The sequence below is a fragment of the Sander lucioperca genome, chromosome 5 (genome assembly GCF_008315115.2).
Source record: "Sander lucioperca isolate FBNREF2018 chromosome 5, SLUC_FBN_1.2, whole genome shotgun sequence".
Classification (NCBI taxonomy): Eukaryota; Metazoa; Chordata; class Actinopteri; order Perciformes; family Percidae; genus Sander; species Sander lucioperca.
The window spans coordinates 17,194,670-17,213,668 of record NC_050177.1 but is presented as its reverse complement, the minus strand read 5'-3'; the positions used below and the strand labels follow the sequence as shown (position 1 = coordinate 17,213,668).

The window sequence follows — 18,999 nt, the reverse complement described above, 5'->3', positions numbered from 1 at the left end:
AGGCATTACATCTACTGAGCTGATGTTTCCAACAGCCCTCTATGACAGCTAGGGTGCTGGATGTGTGAAAACCTCAAACATATTCTTCAGTGTCGAAACTAACACATTGGGGCTTATTTGGGCTTACCAGAGGTGCTTCCCATTTAGTCAGCTGATATTTCACAGCTCTAGTATGCACACGCACTTTCTAAGGCAAGAAGAAGAAATGACTGTTTTGGTGTGACGTGAGCACAGGAGGGCTGGTGTGCAGGGGAAGCACCTGGCTGTCTGCTATGACTCCAGCCATTCCACTACAGGGGTTACGCCAGGCTAAATCACCATCCAAAGCTCTCAGCTCTACAGTTACATAAGAAACACAGCTGACAGCATTAGGTTCTCCTTATGTACAGATAGTTGCTTACAGTGGTTCCCCTGGCTACAGAGAGGCATTATGGCACATGGCAATTCACACCCATGAGAAACAATGCATGATGCTATAATAATAATAATAATAATAATAATAATAATAATAATAATAATGTGAGCCTAACATTAAAATTAGAGGAATTGACTTCAAATTACTGACCTCTTCAAAGTCACACTTTACTGTATAGTGCGTGGCAACTAGGGGTGGAACGGTACACAGAAGTCACGGTTCGGTTCATACCTAGGTTCAGACATCACGGTTCGGTTCGGTACAATGGAGGGAAAAGCATAACAAAAATGCAGAAGGCAATTTTTTTTATTATGCATCTCTCAGGCTGTCCACTGAGCTAGCTGTAACAGCTTGAAGTGTATAAAGTAAGATGTAAACAGTAAACAATAAGTACCCTGGATCATCTCCAGACTCCATCTGTAACTTGTAAACAAAATAAGACAATCAGCTAGTAGTGTGATATGGGAGACAAGCGCTGCTTTCATATGTGAACACACAGAGCAGGGGTGTTAAAAGAGCAGCTTCGGTTACACAGAGCAGTTGACGAGTTTTAGTGTTAGCTTCACACGCTAACGGCGAAGCTAACAGCTAACGGCGGAGCTAACAGCTAATAGCGGAGCTAACAGCTAACGGCGGAGCTAACAGTTAACAGCGGAGCTAAGAGCTAACGGCGGAGCTAACAGCTAATACCGGAGCAAACAGCAAAGCAAACGGGCCTGGAGGCCATCTGTGGTCGAGGCGAGAAGGGATACAGCTACGTCCGTGTTTGGTTGTATATGGAAGGGACTAGTTTGCTTCGTGTGGACTCACTGGACCGACTGACTCGACATGTAGGCGGAGCTCGGGAGCGTCAGAGCCATAGACTGTATATAAGAATGGACCAACAGATCCCGTTGCTCTGGACGGAGACCAGTGAAGGCCGTTAGAAGCACTTTTCCGGTGAGCGCTGAGCGTTACTGCGCAGCCTCCAACTGAGAGAGACGACGTAAATGTGACGTGAGCAACCTGTCTGAAAGTTGTAAGTCTTCTGGTAGCTGTGCCAAGAGAAATCTCAATCATTCCCAATCTTGCAGAGACGGAGAGCGTAGGTATATGTAAGGAGATAACATAGGCACAGGCTAATTATTGATCACTAAAATGATAGTTAACATTAGTAACAGCTAATGTGAGACGAAACTGCCTGCGCGCTTCTCCTGTACTATACGGTAATTCCTCTACTATGCGACAGTAAGTGCGACAGTAAGTCGCGTGGTTATGACACAATCGTTAGCCTATTTTTACAAAAACGTCTGCTACGGAGCCATAACGTGAGGTACAAGGTAATGGAGCCTTTTATACATTGTTGTGTTTCTTTAGAAATAAACAATGGACAAATAGAGTCTTTAAACTCTTCAGATTAGGTGTCCCTAAAGAACCGCATGTCTAACAGTAGTTCCGCATTACATTAATTAATTTGCACGCAAGTTTTATTTATTTTTATACCGTGTATTCTCCGTGTAAATTCATGTACCGAACCGAGACGCCCGTACCGTTTCGGTTCAATACGAATACATGTACTGTTCCACCCCTAGTGGCAACCTGCACTCAACATCAAGTCAATTAGAACTTTATTTGTCTCCAAAGGGGCAATTGGTTTCGCAGCAGTGATAAGTACACAAGATGAATACAAATACAACAATAAATAGCAAAAATGTGAGAACAAAAAAACAACATATTTATCATGCTTGGTTGTGGTCAAGCTGATATTACCTGATCCTATTTGAGTTTAGCAGTGAGATGGCTGAGGGTATGAATGAGTGTTTGTATCTGTTGGTTTTGACTAGCGGTATTTGAAGCGGGAACGAGAAGGCAGGGTCTGAAACTCTAGGTGCAGGGGATGGGTGCTGTCAGACAGAATTGATTCTGCTTTCTTTAACAACTGTTTGCTATACAAATCAGACAGACTTTTCTGTTGAGTACCCGTGATCCAGCTACAGACCTCGATTACCTTTGTCAATGCATTTTTTTTTTGTTTTAGATTGAGAATGCATACCAGCAGATAAAAGAAAAAAGGTAAAAACCACTCGATAAAAGATCTATAAAACAAAGTCATCAGGGACCTGTCAACCTCGAACTTTGCCAGCTTCCTCAGACAGAAATATATAACATGAGACTTCCACATGAAGGCGTCAAGGGGGAGGGCCCCTCCAGATGGCCCCTGGCAGGCCCAGCTGCACCGCTACTTTTGGGGGAGTCCTGATTTGTTATGGAAATGTCATATTCAGCCTCAGAGTAACCAGAGTGTGAAACTGCCTCCGGCAGGTCGTTGAAGGCTAGAACGCAGTGCGAGTCACCAATGAATTCCACTGGTTTTACTATGGGCCACCAACATGGCACCAGCAGCTGACGCAAAGTCTTATGAGAAGCTCTACAGTATCTGTTTGTATGGTAACCAGGGATGCAACTGGTGTTTTTATTATCAGTCTTTTTCAGTAAAATAAAGAAAAATGCTCATTACCATATCCCAACCTGACATAGTCCAGTCCCTCCAGAAAAACGTGATTATGCGATCGCATAATTCAATGCATAATCAGCCAAAGTCCGCATATTTATGCGGGGGCCGCATTTTTTCAAATACGCCGCACTTTCGCCCCATAAATTGCCGATTTCCGCGCAAAATACGCGGGGCTTGCACGATTTCATAATCCCCGCATTTCCGTTGCAAAAAAGTCACATATATCTTAGCAGAAAGTTGAAAAATGTTGCGTTTACTTCACATAAGAGCCATTTTCCCCTGTTGCCATGGGAACATTATGAAGTGACGTAATTACGCGACGTGAACATAATCGAAAATCTGCAAACCCCGCGATGAAGCCATGATGAAACCGCAGTTTTTGCAAGTTCCCGAAATTTTTGCAAGTTCCCGCAATTTCATCGCATAAAATTGCATAAATATCCGCCATATTCCATCGCATTTTTTAAGAAAACGTGCCGCATAATCAAGGATTTTTGCCCGCAACAATCACAAAAAACTCTCAAAAAGCATTTTTCTGGATCATTTCATCTTTAATGGAAGCCTTTTCCCAGCCCTTTCATCAGAAATAAAAAGGTGAGAAAGGTTAATGGTACAGGTGATTAAAATGAATACACGAATAGTGAAGTGGACTTTCCAAGTCAACACTCTTTCAGCTCTCTTAGTGCCGTGCCATTTGAATGAACCTGCCACTTGTGCCCTCTGAGGTAGGCTATCACAAAGACCAGGTCAGGAAAGTATCATATACTTATATATAAGAGCTAGGCCTGTCACGATAACAAATTTTGCTGGACGATAAATTGTCCCGGAAATTATTGCGATAAACGATAATATTGTCGTTCTGAGACCATTTTCATCTAATATAATGATAATGACATAATAATGCAGGTACACCTTTTCAAAGATCAATAAACTTTTATTTCTAAAGAATATTTAACACTGGAACTGGAAGACATTTTAAATATCCACAATATGTCTTTGATCTCCTTTAGTATGTCGTCTTTCACGGTGTTGTACAGTTGTGGAATTGCCGTTTGTGACACGTATGTTCTCCCAAGTAATTCATACTGGCTATCAAATGTTTGCAGCATTAGTTGAGTGTTTGTGATAGACTACAGACTCTGTACTGCATTTAACAATTATTTATTAAACACTAAATATTAAATTTAAATAATACATTATATCTATTTCTATGTGACTATCTGCCACATGGCGAGTAAATGTTTGTACCAAAATAGTTGTTTTTCAGTCTTCTGTAATGGAGTCTCAGTTCACTGTCCGGGAGCCTCTGACACACTAACAGCTGTAGGCTTGTACCGGTTAATGTTCTGTGCATTGTCGGACACATACAGCAACTTTCCTGAAACCGCTTGCAAGACTGAAGTCCACAGCGGCGTTTATGTCCGTGCCTGTCTCCATCACCTCCACCTGCAGGTTGTCAACTGCGTGGTTTGGAATGAAAGGGAGAAAACCGGACGCCGAGTAACACGGCGGATATCGCTCATATAAGTCTTCTTTTTTTGACGGCGCCTTAACGGCAAAGTGCTGCGGAAAACCCCGCTCCAACTACTCGCATTTTCTGTCTCTCTCTCTCTCTCTCTCTCCGCCAGGAGTCCCGCCTCCACACAAAGACCATGCGACTCACAAGAGGGTTAACTCCTCGTTACGCTAAGGAACCGAGAGTGGTCCTCCAATCTCTTTGGTAGAGAGAGAGAGAGAGAGAGAGAGAAAGAGAGAGAGAGAGAGCGAGAGAGAGAGACAAGCAAAACAAACAAGCATGCAAATGGAAATTATCGGCGGCCGGAAAAATTATCGAGCTAATTTTTTTTATCGTGCGATTAATTGATAAATTGACTATCGCGACAGGCCTAGTCAGAGCGCTGCTTGTACTGGTCATTGTGCTGCCACAAAGAAAGGGCCCAGTAATGACAGTTCATGACATGACAGATCATTAACATTATCCATCATTAGATAATCCAGATTAAATAAAACTAAATCTTGAACTCAGCAAAGAAGTAGTATTGCTAAGAATTGACCTTTTAGTTTGCTAGATGATGAATGTATTGTGTATTACTTTATGCCCCATTAAAGTTATGTAGTAAATGAAGCGAGGGTTGTAAAACAAAGACACAATACTGAAGATGACAACAGTTCCAGAGGGATAGACCGATTATCGGGCCGTTTTTTTTTTTGTCATTTTGCAGATTATCTGTGTCAGCGTTTTATTTGCCTAATAACTGGTAAACGTTAATTATTAAAAAGTGTTCTACTTTGGCTCGCTCAGCTACAGCTCTGAGTCTGTCCCTCTGCTTCGGTTTCACTCACCACTGAGTCTGACTTAATGTCCCCCCCCACAACACTATCTGACTCTCTTTTACTGGGTGTTATGTCCAAAGTTTCTAATTCATTAAATAATTGCATTTAAACTAAGTTTTGTGTTGGTGTTTTTAACATTCCAAAATCTTAATTTTGACTTAAAGGTCCCATGACATGGTGCTCTTTGGATGCTTTTATATAGACCTTAGTGGCCCCCTAATACTGTATCTGAAGTCTCTTTTATATAGACCTTAGTGGTCCCCTAATACTGTATCTGAAGTCTCTTTTATATAGACCTTAGTGGTCCCCTAATACTGTATCTGAAGTCTCTTTTATATAGACCTTAGTGGTCCCCTAATACTGTATCTGAAGTCTCTTTTATATAGACCTTAGTGGTCCCTAATACTGTATCTGAAGTCTCTTTTATATAGACCTTAGTGGTCCCCTAGTACTGTATCTGAAGTCTCTTTTATATAGACCTTAGTGGTCCCCTAATACTGTATCTGAAGTCTCTTTTATATAGACCTTAGTGGTCCCTAATACTGTATCTGAAGTCTCTTTTATATAGACCTTAGTGGTCCCCTAGTACTGTATCTGAAGTCTCTTTTATATAGACCTTAGTGGTCCCCTAATACTGTATCTGAAGTCTCTTTTATATAGACCTTAGTGGTCCCTAATACTGTATCTGAAGTCTCTTTTATATAGACCTTAGTGGTCCCTAATACTGTATCTGAAGTCTCTTTTATATAGACCTTAGTGGTCCCCTAATACTGTATCTGAAGTCTCTTTTATATAGACCTTAGTGGCCCCCTAATACTGTATCTGAACTCTCTTTTATATAGACCTTAGTGGCCCCCTAATACTGTATCTGAAGTCTCTTTTATATAGACCTTAGTGGTCCCCTAATACTGTATCTGAAGTCTCTTTTATATAGACCTTAGTGGTCCCTAATACTGTATCTGAAGTCTCTTTTATATAGACCTTAGTGGTCCCCTAATACTGTATCTGAAGTCTCTTTTATATAGACCTTAGTGGCCCCCTAATACTGTATCTGAACTCTCTTTTATATAGACCTTAGTGGCACCCTAATACTGTATCTGAAGTCTCTTTTATATAGACCTTAGTGGTCCCCTATTACTGTATCTGAAGTCTCTTTTATATAGACCTTAGTGGTCCCCTAATACTGTATCTGAAGTCTCTTTCCCGAAATTCAGAGAAAGGGGAGGTAACCTTTCTCCTTATGAGCTCAATTTTCATGCCATGGGACCTTTAAAGATTTTCATTTTCACTGTAAATGCATATCGGTTCCAAATATCTGTTATCAGGTTCATTAACTACTAATAATCGGTATCGGAAGTGGCCCTGAAAAACCAGTATCGCTCGATCCCTAATACAAATCCCAGTAGCACAAGGGGTGAGCATGACACCTCTTCCTGGCATACAGCGAGGGAGCGTACTGTGGCAAATGGAACGTATGTTTCTTTTCCTCCAGATATACTAAGAGCAATTGTGTCCTACCACAAGGGAATGAGATTTTTTTCCCCGTTGTGACCTTTAGCCAACACTTTAGTCACCTACAGCCACGGAGAGACTCACAGTAGCCTAATTGAAGGAGTGAAGGTACATATAACCCAACGTTTGCTCTTACGGTCCCAACCCAGAGCCCTTTAGTCAACAACAATGCTCTTTTTCAGTCAACTACGGTCACAGAGAAAGCCTGTCAACATCGCCCTTCACTGCTGTGTGTTCCTCTGAAACTCAGCTAGGTCTGCACTTTACTATGGTTTGGCTAACAAGCAGCCAAGGTAAGTTACCTTTTGTCCGCCTTGTTTCTATATAGTTGGAGGGCAGGATCAGTGTTCATTTTGACCAATGAAGTAGTAAGAGTAAGTGTGTGAAATCTCCGCAAAAAAAGAGCCAGGGTGAGCGGTTTTTCAAACAGGCCACCCATCGCTTAGCCTGTTCTCTGACACACAGAGCAGGTTAGGACTGAAACAATCCTAAACATTCATTCAAGATTCCATCATGTGCATGACCAGTGCCAGTCTATGCACACCCCTTCAAATAAAGTGTTAGCAACAATCCCTGCCTGGGTGATAACACACATCAGCCTCAGTTTCTGATCATTTAGCAATGGCGGTAGCTCCTCTGTGTTTAGTGTAAGTGTGTGTGTGTAAGTTCCAGAATGATAAAATAGAGAAGTGTTTCAGTGTCACCATCAGTCATTTCATCGCCATGCGTCAACATTGGAGGAGAACTGGGGGAAACCTCCAGTTTCATTATGTGGAGTTCAGCTTACCTAACGTAGTTGATAAATCTCTTTGTTCCAGATGAACTACTGTATTGCTTTGGCTACATTGCATGTATAACGTGTATGGACCGTTCGTGGAGCGGAAGTGCCACGGAATGTATCTTCTACCTGGGTACACCTGCCAGGGTTAGGGTTAGGGTCACAGGCGAGGCGGTCAGCTTTTCCTTTGGGATTGTAGTTGCAGTTTTTGGAGCCAGCACAGTGCTGCTATTGTCAGCTGTTATCAGAGGACGCAGGTGACAGGAAACAGTAATACAAATAGAAACTCTCTAAACCAAACTGCCAACACGGTCACTGACAGTCATTAAGTCATTTCCTGTGTATCAGTAGTTTGGTTTAAAAGAAATATAGACACTTTATGATCCATTTCTGTGTGAAAGGGCAGCACACACCTCATGTGATAAAAAAGAAAAATAGCAGACTGTCCAGTTTTAATGCTTGTAAAGCGGATCTCTGCCGTGCACACGCACCAATTACGTGCTGCTCTCATGCAAGCTGTAGCCAGTTTCCCCGATTATGTTGGAGCCGCAGCGCTGGAGCACGCTCTGCAGACGTTACACTAGTCTCGCTTTGCCAGACTTTCCTCCACAGCGCTGCGGAGGAGGGTCTGGCTAGTCCACACAGCATTCTGGGATGGGAGAAAAAAACGTGCTCTGGTTTATTGGCATTTTTTTTAAACCAATCACAATCGTCTTGGGCAGTCCTAAGCACCAGACGGAGCCACGGTGCTTCTGCAAAACAGCCTTGGGATGGAACTTGTTTTGGTGAAACGTGTGTACGTTTTAGTCGTGCAACAGAAAACTCAGATTAGACAGATAGTCTAGCTAGCTGTCTGGATTTACCCTGCAGAGATCTGAGGAGCAGTTAACCATAGTCCTCATAAATCCCCGGAGTTTAGAATGCCAACACAAAAAAAGAGGAAGGGGACGGACATCAGGCCGAAAATGAGGGACATCTGGCGGGATTTCCGGCGACACCGGAGCAATCCTGGAAGTTGAACGTTACACTGACGCTGAAGCCCAGATATTATAAACACACATGACAGTCATTTCTGTAACCCTAAAACCATAACCCTGAAGAAGGCTGCTTTGTGCCGATACGCGTGGGTTGCTGCCCAGCTCTACTTTTAATGTAAGATTTCGATATGAAATAGCCATCTAAATAAAGGCTTTTTATAATAATTTTCCTGCCTTGGATCTTTTTTTCTTTGAAACTGTCATTTCTGTATTGGCAACTATTTTCTTAAGCTTTAAATTCATTTTTTTTTTCTGAAATCAAGTCTAAGAAAGTAGTTTGAGGAAATAATCTTAACTCAAGGCCATCTTACTAGCTATTTCCGGAGCTTTCACTTTGCTTATTAGGACACAGTCAAACAAAGCCAGTAAAGAGGACCTTGAGTTAAGATTATTTTCTCAAACTAGTAATTTTCAGTCACATTTCAAAGAGTTTTGGTACATGGATTATAATAAGGAATAATTCATATTCATATCAAAACGGCTCGCTGACGAGGACAGTCGGTCCAGGACTGAATTCTTCCTCAGACCAGTTCAGATGTGCAGAGCACACTTTCTCCCCGGGAAACAGAGAATAATCTACCTGAGATAAGTCCGCCAACATCAGATAAGCATGTTGTTGTTGCTTCATTCAGCCTAGCTTAAAGGCTGAGCCTTTATCTAGCTGGGCATCAGTTTTATAAAGCTAGGTCACAGTCTAAGTTAGACGTCTTAGGACGGTGATATCAATATCGATTCTTTCTTTTTCTTCAAGTTTGTTTTTAAGATTTAAGACTTACTGAGCGGAACATTCTTCACTGGAAAAATAAAAATGACCCAAGACGATGGCCCACATACCCGCCAATATCCTTCTAACACTGGCCAACGGCTTGACCTCTTCTTTAAATGTTAAAGGATATTTAATTCCCAGCTTAATTAAATCAGAGAAAAATGCACATTCTTAGAAATGACAAGATGGAGCCAGCAAATGTTTGGTTTGAAAATGAATTGTTGTGAAATGGTTATTGATGTACTTTCTGCTGTTTGAGTTAATCTAAGCTGACCAGTGCTGGGTTTTAAGGACAATAATGGAAGTTATAAATATCCAATGATGATATTTCGGCTAATACCTATTTTTTCTCTAGAATTAGTTTTGCTAATGATCCCATAGATTTTATTTTTAATGAGGAAGACTGCAACCAGTGAAGGTTTGGTTCAGTTCTCCTTTCTCCTCTCAGAGTTGAACACTGCAGGGTGGAGGATCTGTCTGCTGCGGCCCCACCCCTCACCTCCATGTTGTGCTGAACTTCTGCAGGTGAATGTGGTCCTGTCTGAATCAGCACACGCCCACAATCCCTTTTACTCTCTTTCTATCTTCTCACATTCAGAGTGAAGACAGAAGTGATGAAAACGGCTAGTGCCATAGCTCAGAGCTCTGGGGTCACCCACTCAACCACAAACTCAATCAGTTTAATCACAGAGCCACACAAGTAAAAAAAAAAGAAAAAAGAAAGAAGGAAAAAAAAGTGGGAGATCTTTTCAAAGTTGCAACAGAGAGGGCGGCATGGGGGGGGGGGGGGGGGGGAGGGGCTGACAATGAGAGAGAGAGAGAGAGAGAGAGAGAGAGAGTTGACCTGAGGATTTCACTGAGGAATGTGTGGAATGAGGAAGTGTGCAGCCAGTCAAGGTTCCAGTTAATGTGATGAGCACAGCACGGGAAAACCATTTATTAGTACTGTCAATGCTGTCTTTATCCTCAAGTGTGTGTGTGTGTGTGTGTGTGTGTGTGTGTGTGTGTGTGTGTGTGTGTGTGTGTGTGTGACAGAGAAAGAGAGAGAGAAAGAGAGAGAGAGAGAGAGAGAAAGAGAGAGAGAGAAAAGAAAATTAAAAAGTGATAAAAAGTCAAAGTCTGACTGACAGCCAGATCCATTGAGACTTGACTGTGTTAAGTTCAAATAAGAAGTAAAGACGAAGTTGGACTCTGTTCTTACCTCCAGGACGTGCACGTAGCTGGAGGGGAACCATCCTCGGACTCCATCCCTCTCTCCCTCCCACCAGCCTCCAGGCAGAGCCTGGACCACCCTGATAATGTCCCCGGCCTGGAAGCTCAGTCCCTGTCGGTGCTGCTCCCCGCTGAACGGGTACAAACTTTTACAGAACGAACCCGACATGGCGACCTGAGTGCCGCTGAATATCTCCCGCTTCTCGGGGACAGATAGAATGCGTGTGCTGCTCGGTGTCCTCCCCCCGCTCCGCTGCTCCAGCCTGCTCGGCTTGGCTTGGCTCGGCACTGCACGGCACGGCACGCTCTGTCTATAAGAGGTTACAGACCAGCGTCCATACACTCTATACTCTGTACAGTGTCAAGCCGCACAGAGCGAGACGTGGGCACCGGAAGTTGAACAAATCTGACTTCAAAATTAAAGCACAACGTGTTTCAAAGTTAGTAAACAAGTGACAAGCTATCTTGTAAACGATCTCCATGGCAAACTCATTCTGCCGGGGAAATGCGGTTGAAAGCTTGGAAAAATGAGTAAGTGGGCCTTTAGTTAAGTAGTTGTTTGTTTTTAGCCAAGCTCTTTCCACTGGCGCAGTTACGCAGCCTCAGTGTGCTGAGCGGTAGGCTCCACAGTTAGTAAAATAATCATGAAGGACGAAAACTGACAACTCCCATACCCTGCCTATGTACACACTTTTTATAATGATGTACGTATAAAGATCTGGATTTTGCTTGGTATTTGCTTTTTATGCAAGTGGTTTTTAAGTTTTAGTTTGAAAGGTTTTAGCAGACATCCGGTCTGTGATTGAGGAGGACCTGACTCTCCTCCAGCTCTTGTTTACTTCTCACACACTCATTTTATATGATCCTGGTCATTTAATGCAGAAACATTTGTCCATTTTATAATTCATGATTCATTGTAATACTTAATTCATCATTCTGGTGATTTCATCTTTATTTATTTCCTTAGTTTTTGTTATTATATCTGTTTTTACCCTTTTATGAGGGGCTCCCTGACTGTTTGACTGCATATATAAAGTGGATTACAGTAGGACAACAGTGATGCTGCTGCTGATGATGATGATGATGATTAGATTATGATGATGATGATGATGATGATAATGATGATGATTAGAGTGGTTGTAGTAAAGCAGTAGAGAGCATTGAATATAATGAATTATCAGACATCTTTAAAGCCTCTCTTGCAAGGGCGCGGGAATGGTGGTACTGAGGGGGCTGCAGCACCCCCTGCTGGCAGGAGCTGGGTTTTTTTATTTTTTATTTTTTAAATAATTACTAATTCACTGACATTATTTATATTTTTGTATATCAAATAATGAGGCAAATAGCAAAAAAGGGTTATGGATAAGTTCGAATATAGCCTACTAAAAATTAACTGTTATAGCTGCTATAGAGTTCAAAGTGAAAGTGAGTCAAGTGACGTGGCTGAGAAGCGAGCAGGCTGATGCTAGTTGACTGGAACTTAGTTGTAGAGAAGAATATGTCACAGAAAAGGATACGAGATAAGATTTTTTTTTCCGGCATAGTAATACAGCTAAAATTAGCAAGATTTCATATGTTACAGTTGATGTTTACTCGGGGCAAACTCTGTTGGGACAGCTGAAGAGCCTGAGTCTGAAATAACGTTAGCAAGCAACTCGGCTAACGTTAGCAGCACCATCATAGCATCTAACGATAACTTTACAGAAGGATTCGAAAAGCTCTGTCAGCCAAGCAACTTCAGCTATCCTGGATGGAGGTTCGGGACAGAAACTTTTCATCGGTCTTTTCAGCTGAGATGAGAATGAATGATAAGCCGTTTCTTGTCTTGTGTCATTTGTTGTGTTAGAGTGCCATCAACTGGGCACAATTGGTAATTATCCTGAAATACGGGAATATGTTCAGCCTACTTCCTGTTCATGTGTGGAAAAGAACTAGCCTACGTTTTACACGCTGGTTCAGTGTCTCCAGAAACTTTGGTTATTCTGCAAAACAATAAGTTGCTTTAAAGATAATTCCGTTCCCTGTGAGGGCAATGCCTGTAAGTACGATTGTTTTCATTGCATATGTTTTGTGTAACAGAAACCACTGTGACGTGGTTAAGACACATTTGCTGTGGATAAGGCACAAGTTAGGCTATTCAGAAACTGTTGGTGAGGTCATTGCAGCCTGATTATTAGCATATATTTTCAAGAGTGTAAAGCCCACATTCACTTGGTGATTCAATCCACTACTTTTAAATGACGCACAATTTCTCCAAAACACATCCAGCTTAATCACAGATTATCTTTCTCACAACGACACCTCTGAAGTGACTGACTCAACTATATGGGAAGCCTTCAAGGCTGTTATGCGCGGAAATATTATTGCCTACGAGGCCAAACTGAATAAAGACAAAAAGAAGAAGCTAACTGAAATTACCACACAACTTTCAAAGCTTGAACAGGATTATAGAATCACTCCTTCGCCAACCAAACTAAATGATATTATGAAACTGAAATTTAAATATAATTCTATCCTTTCCAATCAGGTAAGCCTGATGCTTTTAAAGATAAAACAAAAACATTTTGAGATCGCTGACAAACCAGATAAACTACTGGCTCGCCAGCTCAAAGGCCTACAGGCTAGGAGGATGATTCACAAAATAAAAACCAAAGCGGGAACCGTTTCCACGTGCCCAAAAGAAATAAATGAAACCTTCCGTAAGACCTTTACACCTCCAAAACCTCAGCTGACACCGCTCAAATATCCGACTTCCTTCAAGCCCTTCACCTACCTAAAATAAGCTCTTCTGCACAGAAAGAGCTGAATGCAAATATAACACTAGAGGAAGTCAAAGAAGCAATACAGTCCTTCCCCAATGGGAAAACCCCTGGCCCAGACGGATTTAGCATTGAGTTTTATAAAGCATACTCAGACAAAGTTGCTCCAATTATGTTAAGGATGTTTAATCACTCTATTGTAACTCGTCATCTACCTGAATCTTTATATTCTGCTAATATCTCCCTGATACTGAAAAAATATAAAGAAGAGACTGATCCCGCCTCATATCGCCCCATCGCCTTACTAGGCTGCGATCTTAAGGTGTTCACTAAAATACTCGCAAACAGACTCAATAAACATATCGCAAACATAATCCACCATGACCAAACAGGATTTATTCCAGGAAGATTTTCTTTTTTTAATGTCAGACGGCTCATGAATATTATGTACTCCAGATACGACAACGATTCTAAAATTGCTATTTTAGCGCTGGACGCCCAGAAAGCCTTTGACCAGATAGAATGGCGATACGTCCTAACAGTAATAAAGGAGTTTGGTCTAGGTGATGGCTTTGCTTCCTGGGTCGAAATGTTATATGCTGCTCCAATGGCCTCTGTCATCACTAACTATAATAGGTCCCCCATTTTCCCACTACAACGTTCCTGTCGTCAAGGCTGCCCTCTGAGCCCATTATTGTTTGCGATTGCGATGGAACCCCTTGCCATCAGTATAAGAAATCATCTCTCTATCACCCCATTAATCTTAGGCAGAGTAGACCACCGCATCTCACTATATGTGGATGATGTGGTTTTGTTCCTGTCCCACCCCGAAAATTCCCTACCCCCGCTGCTAGAACTTATTAAAACATTTGGTGGATTTTCTGTTTACACCATAAACTGGGAGAAAAGTGAACTCATGCCTCTTGTTGGAGACATGGATCCTGATTTTCTTAACAACTTGCCCTTCCATATCACTGAAGACAAGATTAAATATCTAAGAGTCGTCATTCCCAAAAATCCTACTCTTCTTTATAAATTGAATTATTTGAACTTGCTAGGAAAACTTAAGAGCAACATTGAGACCTGGAGACTACTACCTCTGTCAATGATAGGTCGCGTTAACGCAATTAAAATGGTTGCACTCCCCAGGTTCCTTTACCTCTTCCAAAACCTGCCTATATTTTTACCTAAAGCATTCTTCAAGCAATTAGATTCAATTATCTTACCATTTGTTTGAGGATTTAAAGCTCACCATATTTCTAAAAAGAACATAACTAAGCCCAAATCTGCCGGGGGCCTCAGCTTACCTGTTTTAAGACACTACTACTGGGCTGCAAATGCTAGAGCACTAATGTACTGGCAAGACGCATACCCAGGTAACATTACTGCCTCTACTCCACCATGGCTTACCATTGAGCAGGATATTTCTAAGAGCTCTCTTCCTGCTCTTCTCTTCTCATCAGCCAAACCTCTCTCAACCATATCAGGTAATAACTTCATGGTAAAAAGTTCTTTAAGAATCTGGTATCAAATAAGGAAATCATTTAATTCACCTGAAACCTCCACTGCCACGCCTGTTTTCTATAATCACGCCTTCCCCCCTTCGCTCACTGACGCTGCTTTTAAGATCTGGAAAAATAGAGCCCCTATTGAACTTTATACTTTAATGAATCAGCCCCCTGACTCCAAAAAATGTGTCTCTCGATTTGTTGACCTGTTTACAGCATTTAACCCAACTCTTACACAGAATTTGAAGGAAGCATGGGAAAGGGACCTGGGTGTGATAATTACTGATGAAAACTGGTTTTCTCATCTTAAAGACATCCACAAATGCGCTATAAATTCTAGACACCAGCTAATCCAATTCAAAGTGCTCCATAGACTTCACTACTCCTATACTAAACTACATTCTTTCTATCCTTCTGTCTCCCCATACTGTCTGAAATGTAAGTCTGCTGAGGGCACCCTGGGTCAGCTCTTTTGGTCCTGCCCTAAGCTGAACAGATATTGGTCAGATATCTCTACCTGCCTCTCCATTGTTTATGACTGTGACATTGTACTAGACCCGTGTACTGCGGTTTTCGGCAGGACCAGTCATCTAAAAATGTTGCACCACCTACATTGCAAGACTGTTCAATATGGCATGATTATTGCCAAACGGAACATTTTGACATTGTGGAAAAGCGAGGATGGATATGGAGAAAGTATGATACAATGTCTCCCTCAACTCGGTAACCTTTGACGAAATTTGGCAACCATTTTTATCTTATCTATCAAGAATGTCTTAAAATGCCTGATTTTCACTTGGTGACTGTGTCAACTGGTTTTACTGTTTCTCAGAAGAGCATCATTTGCATCATTTCTTTCTTTTACTTTATTTCTTTCATTTGATCCTGTGTTTGTACATGTATAATGTATACTTACTTTGTTACAATATTTTCTTTTTCATTTAGCTACCTAATTGTTAATTGTTATTGTCTATTTTTTGCTTGTCTATGGACGGGTCGCTTTGTTATGTTCTACTGTGCTTTTTCTTGTTTGTTAAACAGAAAAGCTATAAATAGAATATATAAAAAAAAAGAAAAGTAATTTACCTTAGCTATACTGAAACAGGCTAATGACGTAAAGTGCGCTTCTGTGATGTTAGGGTCCTCGCAGTGGAGTCGGAGTGGCGAGGGCTGTTGCATAATTGTGGAACAGTGGAATTTGTGACTGCCCAGGCCTTTTCTAAAACTTCTCACTCTCACCCATACACGGCCACACGTACCAAAACGATCTTTTTTTTCGCGCTAACGTTAGCTCTGCTAACTAGCTAACATCGGCAGTCAAACAAACATCAATGATCCAATGTCTTTTTGATAATCTACACGTTTTTCTTACAGTAGCCTTTCTACAATAAGCCGTGCTAAAAGTTACTATAATCCGTTCAAGGAGTTGCTAAGCAGACAGATTAGCTAGCTAGTTGATAAGTTGTCTACTTCCACTTTATAAACAGCTAACCATAGCAGCTAACGTTAACGTAACGTAGCTGCTTTAGCGATGTTTAACGTTAGCTACATAACGTTAACAATATATCTTGTGTAGAATCCAGGACCAGCAGAGCAGAGGGAAGTGTCAGGGAGCAGAGACAAACTATTTAGCTAGATGAAGTGAGCTGGTTTGACCATTGAGATGGGATATGCTCGCTTAGCTTCACCGCAGTGAGTGAAGTCGTGTGTGGCCGTGCACTAGAGGTCGAGGGGTGTGGCGATGACATCATCGATACGAACGTATTCGTATTCGCCATCCAAACGAAGCCAAAAGAGAGCCATTTTCTAAATTTTTTCACCCTGGGACCCGGGTTCAAAAAAGTGCGTTTTCAGGCAGTGCGTTTACTGGATCCGTGTGGACGACGGGCCCAAACGATGCAAAACATGTGCATTTGCATCAAAAAGTGTCTCCGCGTGGATGGCCTCTAAAAGGACGTATTTAGCTGTCAAAATCCGAAACATTTCCTGGGGGGAGAAATCGTCAGACATCCATTATTTTGTTTTATTCAGCACCCCTGGTCAAAAATAGGTTACCGCGCGCCTGCTCTCTTGTGATTGTATTTAACAACTGAAGACTTTTTGATGGTATCATATAACTTAACTCGAAGCATTTCATTTCAAAGAAGCAGCTTTGAGCCAGAGTTGACTGAATTTGACCAAAAAGGCAAAAAACTTGTGAGTTCCTCATTTGCACTGTTGCTTGGTATTACGACACATCCAAGTTTATTTTTGGCCTTCAGATATGACAGCCGCAGACACACATCAGGAACCGTTTATTAATGTGGTTGTAATTAAGCTTATACATACTGATTCTACATGTTCTTTCTTTTGACCTGGAATCAATACATGCTGAAATAAACCAAAAAGCTGTCATTAAACGTTGCTGTTTTACACCCTGAACCACAAGGTGGCGCTATCATCTTACACCATGTTTAATGAAAATGTCTTCTGTTTTCTGTCTGGGAGACATGGACAAGTATATACATGGTCAGTAGTCAAACAGACAATGAATGCACTAAAAATATCCGCTGGATAGAAACAATGTATAAGCTGTATTGCACACGCTCACTTTATTGTCTCTTATGTTCCAATGCACATTGGCACAATCTCACCTGCACTGCTGTCATATTTGTTTAATATCTGTTTAATGCTTTTTTTCACTATTCCATTTGCACACACTGTATGCAGATTCTGTACTACACTCAGTATTTATATTTGATCCGTATTTTTGTAACTTTATGTTGTCTCGCACGTTTTATGCCCTGTCTTGTCCAAGAAGGATGAATGAAGATACACAATACACAAAAAATACTCTAACATACACACATTCACAGTCATCCCAGTCAATAAATATATGAACAAGCATTTTAAAAGCATGGAAACAGTATTGCACAGGTTGTATTATTGCACATCTAGTTCATGACACCAAGGTAGGGAAATGTTTGATTTTGATTTAGTTCAGTTCAGTGATGGCTCTTGGATGAAAACTGTCCTTCAGTCTGGAGGTGCGAGCTTTGAGTGCTTTGTAGCGCCTGCCGGAGGGTAACAGACAGAACAGGTGATGATGGGGGTGTGTCGCATCCTCTTTGCAAATGAGAATTTGTTCTCAATCTGCTAACCTGGTTAAACAAAGGTTCTCCACACTGGAGATGTGAACGCTTGCAGTTACATAACACACTGTGGATGAAGACTGTGTGCTGAGGATTAAAGAGAGAGCCAGAGCCAGTCCATCCTTCCTGCACCATCGGTCCACGGACAGACACACATCGTTACAGATAATAACCAAAATAACATGTAGGAATAAGTTAAAGGATATAGTGAGGCATCCATCCATGGACTACTAATTGAAGGGCTAGAAATGTAGTACTTGTTTCAAATCAAAGCAGCAGTTGGTATTGTATGTAGATGAGTGACAGTGCTATTTTAACTCAGAATGTTAATGTTAGCAGGCATTCTGCTGCCATCTGCCCATGATCCCTGCAAACAGACGCTCAAATGAGACTCAAACTGCACACGCTCCTTCTACCAAACTGATTATCTGCTACAGGGACTTTTCTGACTGCCCCATTAGCACTGCTCATACACCAAGAACTATGATTAAATACCAGAATCCATTCGTGTGTGTTGACATTCAGAAACAAGGTTATGTTTTGCTGCTGTACAGTATATCTAATGAAAGACAATAATGACAAGGCTTGTGCTTCACACACTTTATTCTGCTACAATCTGGCAGTAAAACAACTGTGGTGAGTGTGGAGTTGTACTAACCGTGGATTTCCACAGGATGCAGAACGTCTGCGGACCGGCTCCGCTGCGGAACGGCTACGTGCTCCGCCGTCCGTCAATACCCACCAGGTCCGGATTTGTTGCGTAACGGCAGGGGCCAGCCGACCATCTGATCTCAGAGTTCACGTATGTTCGCGCGATATAACAGGATGTAGTTTCTATAAACAGAACCACAAAACCAACAACAGTTTGTTTCCATCCAGAGGAGTAGAGGGGAAACAACTCTGTGCTGTGTTTTCAAGGTGTAGTGCAGGAAAATATGACCCGCCGTGAGCACGGTGAATTTTATTTTGAAAAGTAACTTTCTTTCTAGTAAGTTTCTGTGCTCGACTTCCTGTCCCGCACAATCTGAATTGTGCTGAATTGCTGCGGAGCTC

General features: G+C 41.7%; 1 protein-coding gene across 1 annotated transcript in view; it reads right to left on the bottom strand.

The window, feature by feature from the left end:
- The window catches only part of LOC116067528 (growth arrest-specific protein 7-like), a 60,007-nt gene extending 48,954 nt beyond the window's left edge, over window positions 1-11,053 (bottom strand). Inside the window, exon 1 of the mRNA XM_031324012.2 lies at window positions 10,538-11,053. Coding sequence (XP_031179872.1) covers window positions 10,538-10,717 — 180 coding nt within the window. The 5' untranslated portion in view covers window positions 10,718-11,053. The remainder of the gene's footprint in view (window positions 1-10,537) is intronic.
- Between the last annotated feature and the right edge of the window lie 7,946 nt (window positions 11,054-18,999).